This window comes from Osmerus mordax, chromosome 14 (assembly GCF_038355195.1).
Source record: "Osmerus mordax isolate fOsmMor3 chromosome 14, fOsmMor3.pri, whole genome shotgun sequence".
NCBI lineage: Eukaryota > Metazoa > Chordata > Actinopteri > Osmeriformes > Osmeridae > Osmerus > Osmerus mordax.
The window spans coordinates 5,092,964-5,100,049 of record NC_090063.1 but is presented as its reverse complement, the minus strand read 5'-3'; the positions used below and the strand labels follow the sequence as shown (position 1 = coordinate 5,100,049).

General features: G+C 52.1%; 1 protein-coding gene across 1 annotated transcript in view; it reads right to left on the bottom strand.

Annotated features, from left to right (window-relative positions):
- The window catches only part of LOC136956389 (lipoxygenase homology domain-containing protein 1-like), a 33,960-nt gene that overhangs the window by 8,349 nt on the left and 18,525 nt on the right, over positions 1-7,086 (bottom strand). The window contains 17 exon segments of the mRNA XM_067250289.1: positions 359-567; positions 1,255-1,341; positions 1,344-1,383; positions 1,535-1,744; positions 1,899-1,964; positions 1,966-2,001; positions 2,003-2,035; positions 2,037-2,056; positions 2,477-2,639; positions 2,975-3,091; positions 3,465-3,646; positions 4,107-4,271; positions 4,522-4,650; positions 4,842-4,946; positions 5,862-6,013; positions 6,438-6,571; positions 6,817-6,968. Coding sequence (XP_067106390.1) covers positions 359-567; positions 1,255-1,341; positions 1,344-1,383; positions 1,535-1,744; positions 1,899-1,964; positions 1,966-2,001; positions 2,003-2,035; positions 2,037-2,056; positions 2,477-2,639; positions 2,975-3,091; positions 3,465-3,646; positions 4,107-4,271; positions 4,522-4,650; positions 4,842-4,946; positions 5,862-6,013; positions 6,438-6,571; positions 6,817-6,968 — 2,000 coding nt within the window.

The window sequence follows — 7,086 nt, the reverse complement described above, 5'->3', positions numbered from 1 at the left end:
ATCGACTGACCCTTCAAGAGGAAGTTCCCTTTTTGGATGGTTTTCATTGAAACCTTGTTAGAAAAACAAACGCACAGGTGAGCATCACAGTAGCGTGGCCATGAGGGCACCGGTGGGGGCCTAGACCCTTCTTTTTAGATTGGACCCCCTAAATGTTTTATTCTGGCTACACTCCTGGTGCATTACCCTGCCTTTGTATCACATGGTTCTTGAATGATATGCATGTCTGAGTGAGTGTGTCATCTTGTTAAGCATGGGCTTGTGTGTTTTCTCCTGTGCTCAGGGCCATAAGGAAAATGTTTGTGTGATTCCACACGTCCACCTGTCTGCATGTGGATGTGAGTGCCAACACCCGTACCTCCACCTTCTTGATCTCCCCCACATCCCCTCCGCAGGAGGTGAAGTACTCCAGGGAGCCTGCCTGGAAGCCCCCTAAGGCCTCCGGGAGGTCCAGCCACAGGCGGTCTGTCCTGGTGCTGCCCGAGCCCATGATGATGACGTAGGCCCTGCTGGCGGTGCCCGCGTCACGATCCAGCCCTGTGGACAAGGTGAAGTGGTAGGGGATGACTGGGGCAGGGAGGGAGGGAGGGAGGGAGGGAGGGAGGGAGGGAGGGAGGGAGGGAGGGAGGGAGGGAGGGAGGGAGGGGAGGGAGGGAGGGAGGGAGGGAGGGAGGAGGAGGGAGGGAGGGAGGGAGGGAGGGAGGGAGGGGAGGGAGGGAGGGAGGGAGGGAGGGAGGGGAGAAAAGGTGTTGTGAGTTTCTTGGTGAAGGTGTGTATTCCAGCCTGTATGAAGGTGTGTTTCTAGCCTGTATGAAGGTGTTTCCAGCCTGTATGAAGGTGTTTCCAGCCTGTGTAAGGTGTTTCTCCAGCCTGTATGAAAGTGTGTTTCCAGCCTGTATGAAGGTATGTTTCCAGCCTATGTGAAGGTGTGTTTCCAGCCTATGTGAAGGTGTGTTTCCAGCCTATGTGAAGGTGTGTTTCCAGCCTATGTGAAGGTGTGTTTCCAGCCTATGTGAAGGTGTGTTTCCAGCCTGTGTGAAGGTGTGTTTCCAGCCTGTGTGAAGGTGTGTTTCCAGCCTGTGTGAAGGTGTGTTTCCAGCCTATGTGAAGGTGTGTTTCCAGCCTATGTGAAGGTGTGTTTCCAGCCTGTGTGAAGGTGTGTTTCCAGCCTATGTGAAGGTGTGTTTCCAGCCTGTGTGAAGGTGTGTTTCCAGCCTGTGTGAAGGTGTGTTTCCAGCCTGTGTGTTTTCTCACTCGGGAGCTCCTCAGTAACTTCTGGCTCCTTCTTCTTCTTGCTCTTCTTGTTCATGTTGCTGTCGACACTCTTCACAGAGGGGCCGGGCTCTTCTTACTGTTCAGGCCCTCTCTCACCCCTTCATAACCCTGAGGGGGGTAGGGGTACACAGGGGTCACGCACACATGCACACACTCACATGCTCTCATGCAGAGACAGGCACACTGTCTCTCTCTCTCTGGTTCGCTCTTCCGCGTCCACACAGTTACACCAAACACACACACACTAACTGTTACTCACCTTGACGTAGAATAGCCTCACAATGCGCTTGTCCTCCCTCTTCCTAGACAGCCAGCGCTCACACAGAAACAGGAAGACCTCCTCCGTGTCCGCGTCGAACACCTCCACCTGGTCCAGGTACCAATCAGGGCTCACCATGCTGTTGTCGTGGCGAATCTTGATCTTGTACACCTGGCCCAGGTCCACCGCCTCAATGGTGAACTTGTCCACCTGGCAGAGGAGGAGGAGGAGGAGAAGTGGAGGAGGAGAAGAGAAGAGGAGAGGAGGAGAGGGAGAGCAACCGAATGATAAATATCATTTAAACTGCCCTCAACCAACAATTGGTGAATTACCCACTCAGTTGTTGTGGCATTGTTGTGCCTACCTCTCCCCGTTCAAACTTGTTGCTGTTGGTCTCAGACTTGCTCAGCTTCCTCTCCCCCGTGTCGCCACAGGTCTCCGTAGATGGTCAGGAACACGTTGGCGTCGGGTGCCTGCTCCGTACATGTCCCCCGTCATCACAGGACACGTTATAGGTATGAGCTGTAGGGGTGAGAGCAGGGAGATCACCGGTAAAACATGGAGACTAAAAAGCCCAATGAGATTCGGACATTTGTTTGAAATAAAACAGCAGGCAGATTGAAGACATTGCTGCAGAATGTTCCAGATGGACGGGTTGCGGAGTCCCAGGGCCAGAATAAGAGTGGCCTCTCATGTCCTGTTTCAGATGTTTCAGACAGAAGCACATCTCCAGCTATGTCAGATGACACAAAGGGACAGACTTCCATGTAGTTCATGGCACTACTGAGTATGATTAGAAAATACCAGAAAATATCATTCTTTATCTTCCTGTCAGACAGAGTAAAGACTGCGCAAAGACCTTGTGAAGTCACAAACTTTGTTTGTGTGTGTACAGGATGTGTGTATGTGTGTGTGTGTGTGTGTCCATGTGTCTGTACGTACTCTCCAGTGCGTCCTCCACCTCCACCTCGTTGACCTTGAGGGTCCCGTCTCGTTTCAGCGTCTCAGTGATGATGTCAGAGGGCACCAGCTCCCTCACCGTCTCACCGTCGTCCTCTGACTTGGCCAGCCAACGCTCACACGGGAAGATGACTGTCTCCGACCCCTGGACACACAAAGGGGGTGCTCCTTAGTGATGCTGGACACACACAGGAGGTGCTCCTTAGTGTGGGTGTGGGTGAGGGGGAGTTGGGCAGGGTGTAGTATTGGTGAGGTCACCAGAACTCGAATTTAAAAAACATGCGTGGATCTGGGGTCTGGCTGGGAGGAGATTGCCCTCTGGTGGCGAAAGTGGGAAATGGTTTTGCATATGACGTGATCGCTACAACTACTGTAGTAAGACTCCTCTCTCCTCTGCTCTCCTCTCCCTCTTCTCTTCTCTGCTCTCATCTCCTTCCCTCACCTCTCCTCTCCTCTGACCTTTCTCTCCTCTCCTCCTACCTTTCCCTTTCGGAGCAATCTCCTGATCTCCACTCTATCCAGGTGCCAGCCTCCATTGATACCTCTGTTGTCATGGGCGATGCGGATCTTCTCGATGACGTCGCCCACATCCTCCAACTGCGGAAACACGTCTTGTTCATCATCCTCCCCATCACCATCATCCTCACCATCAAATTCACCGCTATCATCACCGCCATCATCACCATCCTGACCATCACCACCCTGACCTCCACCACCACATCACTATCACGCATTGCTCCACTGTTGTGATCCTAACTCCAAACATTTACATTTACATTTAGTCATTTAGCAGACGCTCTTATCCAGAGCGACTTACAGTAAGTACAGGGACATTCCCCCGAGGCAAGTAGGGTGAAGTGCCTTGCCCAAGGACACAACGTCAGTTGGCATGACCGGGAATCGAACTGGCAACCTTCGGATTACTAGCCCGATTCCCTCACCGCTCAGCCACCTGACTCCCAAACATTACCTCAACAATGAACATGTCCTCGGCCCCCCGCTCAAAGTACATCCTCCTCTCCCTCTTGTTGACGCACAGGGCCTTCTGCTGCGTGCACAGCCCGTCCCGGCCGTACAGGACCAGGGTCACGTCCGCGTCCGTCCCCGCACCAAACACGTCGCTCGTAAACGTCTTGATCTCGTACGGCACGACTGCGGTGGAGGGAGAGAAACGGCCAGAAGGGGCTCAAAGTCTGGTCTCACGGTCAGGCCCAGGTCAATGCATCAGTAGGAAGAGGTTCGACGTGTGCCTGTAGCTTCCATTAAGTCACAGACACAGTTAGACCCCCGGGGAGAAGGAGGCTGTTATTTCTTTCTAGAGGATTTAGTCTACTGTCAAATGTCAAATGAATCATTGGAGCTGAATCATTGGACTGTGAGAAGAGTCTAAAGACGTGCTTCATAAATGCATAAAGGAGACACCTACAGGTTTTCTGTGGTCTGAACCAAATGTTGTTCTAAAGTGTTGTGCTCATCTTCGGCCATTTACTAAGAAAACGACGACCCCCCTCAAAAAATCGGCGTGTGAATATAATTTGGGTGAAGGAAGCCTATTGTTGTCCAGCAGATGCTGGTGTGATGGTGGTGTTGGTGGGGAGTCAGGGATCTTTACATGGAGTGTAGAGTTCAGTCTGCAGCTCTGCAGGGAAGAGGTCTCTGACTATAGCCCCGTCGTCCTCCCCCTTGTCCAGCCAGCGGCCGCAGGGGAAGCGGAGCTTCTGCCCCAGAGACGGAGCGTCGATCTCCACCCAGTCGAGGAACCAGCCTGCAGACCCCCCTGTGAACACATGACTCAGCATCATGATCAGGCTGTCTGGAGTGTGCGTACGTGTGTATGCGTCTCCTTACCTGTCTCGCTCTTTCTTTCAATCATGTTGTTTCGTTTCATATATATATATACATATACATAAATACAGTATATATGTCTGTGAGTATGTGTGTGGTAACTGTGTATCTGACCGTGTGAGGCCCAGAGTAGACGTGTTCAAATGTAAACTGAAGACGTAACTCATGCTGTCATTTCACACCTGAGTTGTCATGCCCAATACGGAGCTTCTTCAGGGTCCCAATGTCCACAGCTTCCACTATGAACTCGTCTATCATGCCCTGCTCAAACTTGTTTTTGTGAGTCTTGGAGGCTTTCATCATGATGATGCCTGTGGACACGCAAACATACACCCGCATCAGAAAACAACATGTTACCCCCCCCAAACACACTCACACACATACACCCCAGGTTTCCTCTGGGACTCCCCTTCCCATACATTTGACATCCCCTAGACACACACACACACACACACACACACACACACACACACACAGCAAGGTGTCTCTTTGGCAGTGCTACCTGTGTCGTCTTTGGTGCCATACAGGATGGTGAACACGTTGGCGTCCGTCCCAGCATACTTCTTATCCCCCGTCTTTATCCTCATGGTGTAGGTGGTAGACATGGCTGGCAGACCCACCGCATGCCATGGGTTAGTGGGATTGATGGATCAATTGTTTCCTCAATGAATTTCTACGTTGATTGATTGATACTACAACACTCGTCAAATCACACGTTCTCCTTTTTTTTTTTTACAAAGGGATGGGTTTGAAATACGTCCCGTCTCTTAATAGGTCGTGTGACCGTGTGAATCAAGGTGAGGGAGTTGACCCGTATTGAGACAGGGCCCTCTGTGTGTGTCTGCCTCACCTTTCTGAGACAGGGCCCCCTGTGTGTGTCTGCCTCACCTTTCTGAGACAGGGCCCCCTGTGTGTGTCTGCCTCACCTTTCTGAGACAGGGCCCCCTGTGTGTGTCTGCCTCACCTTTCTGAGACAGGGCCCCCTGTGTGTGTCTGCCTCACCTTTCTGAGACAGGGCCCCCTGTGTGTCTGCCTCACCTTTCTGAGACAGGGCCCCCTGTGTGTGTCTGCCTCACCTTTCTGAGACAGGGACCCCTGTGTGTGTCTTCCTCACCTTTCTGAGACAGGGCCCCCTGTGTGTCTGCCTCACCTTTCTGAGACAGGGCCCCCTGTGTGTCTGCCTCACCTTTCTGAGACAGGGCCCCCTGTGTGTCTGCCTCACCTTTCTGAGACAGGGCCCCCTGTGTGTCTGCCTCACCTTTCTGAGACAGGGCCCTCTGTGTGTGTCTGCCTCACCTTTCTGAGACAGGGCCCCATGTGTGTGTCTGCCTCACCTTTCTGAGACAGGGCCCCCTGTGTGTGTCTTCCTCACCTTTCTGAGACAGGGCCCCCTGTGTGTCTGCCTCACCTTTCTGAGACAGGGCCCCCTGTGTGTGTCTGCCTCACCTTTCTGAGACAGGGCCCCCTGTGTGTGTCTGCCTCACCTTTCTGAGACAGGGCCCCCTGTGTGTGTCTGCCTCACCTTTCTGCTCCAGGCCCAGTGTGGCTCCTGCGTCTTCCTCGTCGTCGTCGTCACCCTTCTTCATGAAGGCCTCGTCCACGGGCACCAGCTCGCGGGCGATCTGTCCGTCGTCCTCGTCGATGGCCAGCCAGCGCTTACAGGGGAAGTAGTACCTGGAACACACCGTGTCACAAGGGCCGTCAGCCTGACGTCCATATCTTCTGTCCACAGGTTTAGACTCAGTAACTAGGCTTGTTACCATCCACCAGTCTGTTCAGCACCAGGGGCTTGGCTTAGCTGCTTTCTTAGCTTATTTTAGCTAAATAAGCCCAGATTTGTCTTTCTTGTTAGTTGATAGTCTGATTGCAAAGGCACTATTCTTTTAAAATATTGGCTATTTTTGCTACACTACTGTACACTAACCACAAACCCTAACCCAAGCCAGCAGTGGTTGTGTGGTTAGTGTTTATAGTTTAGCAAAAATATAGTTTCAAAAACTTGAATCCAATGTGACTAGGTGGTGCTCTACAGTTCTTTTCTTATTGATCTGATTGCAGTGACACATTTGTTCATTTTTTGTGCTGCTCCCAGACATACGTGGTGTCGTCTTTATTGTCGACTATCTCCACCCTGTCCAGGAACCAGGCGGCGTTGGGCCCGCTGTTGTCATGGCGAATCCTCAGCTTTTTCAGAACTCCCAGGTCAATGGCCGGGACAGTGAACACGTCCTCCTGGAGCGCATAGGAACCAGCGCACAGGAGCCAGAGTCAAAGGTGAAAGGTCACTTTTGTCAGTCAGAAATAGTAGACAGTCGCCAGCTACTTTATCTTCAGGCCAAAACACATTCCAATATTTGAAAATATGTTCATTTTTCAGATGAGGTTGTCCTAAAATACAGACAAGTCAGTATAGAGTGTGTTACATTGAGCACAGCTGAAGGTTTTAGAATCCTCACAATCCTCGCGAGCCTACCCACCAGTCCTTTCTCAAATTTGTTCAGGTTGTTGGACTTGCGGAGACGTCTCTCTCCCGTGTCTCCGATCTCCCCATAGATGTTGACGTAAACATTGGCGTCGGTTCCCGCCCCCCACATGGTCCCAGTGAACACATGGACCTCGTAGGAGTTCTCTGTGGGAACGAGGAACCACACAGTCAACATATCAGGTGCTGCATATTCGGCTCAGCCCTCTTCAAGGCTTTTTTGGCACACGAACCCCCCTGCCTCCTTTACCCTCTCCTCACCCTC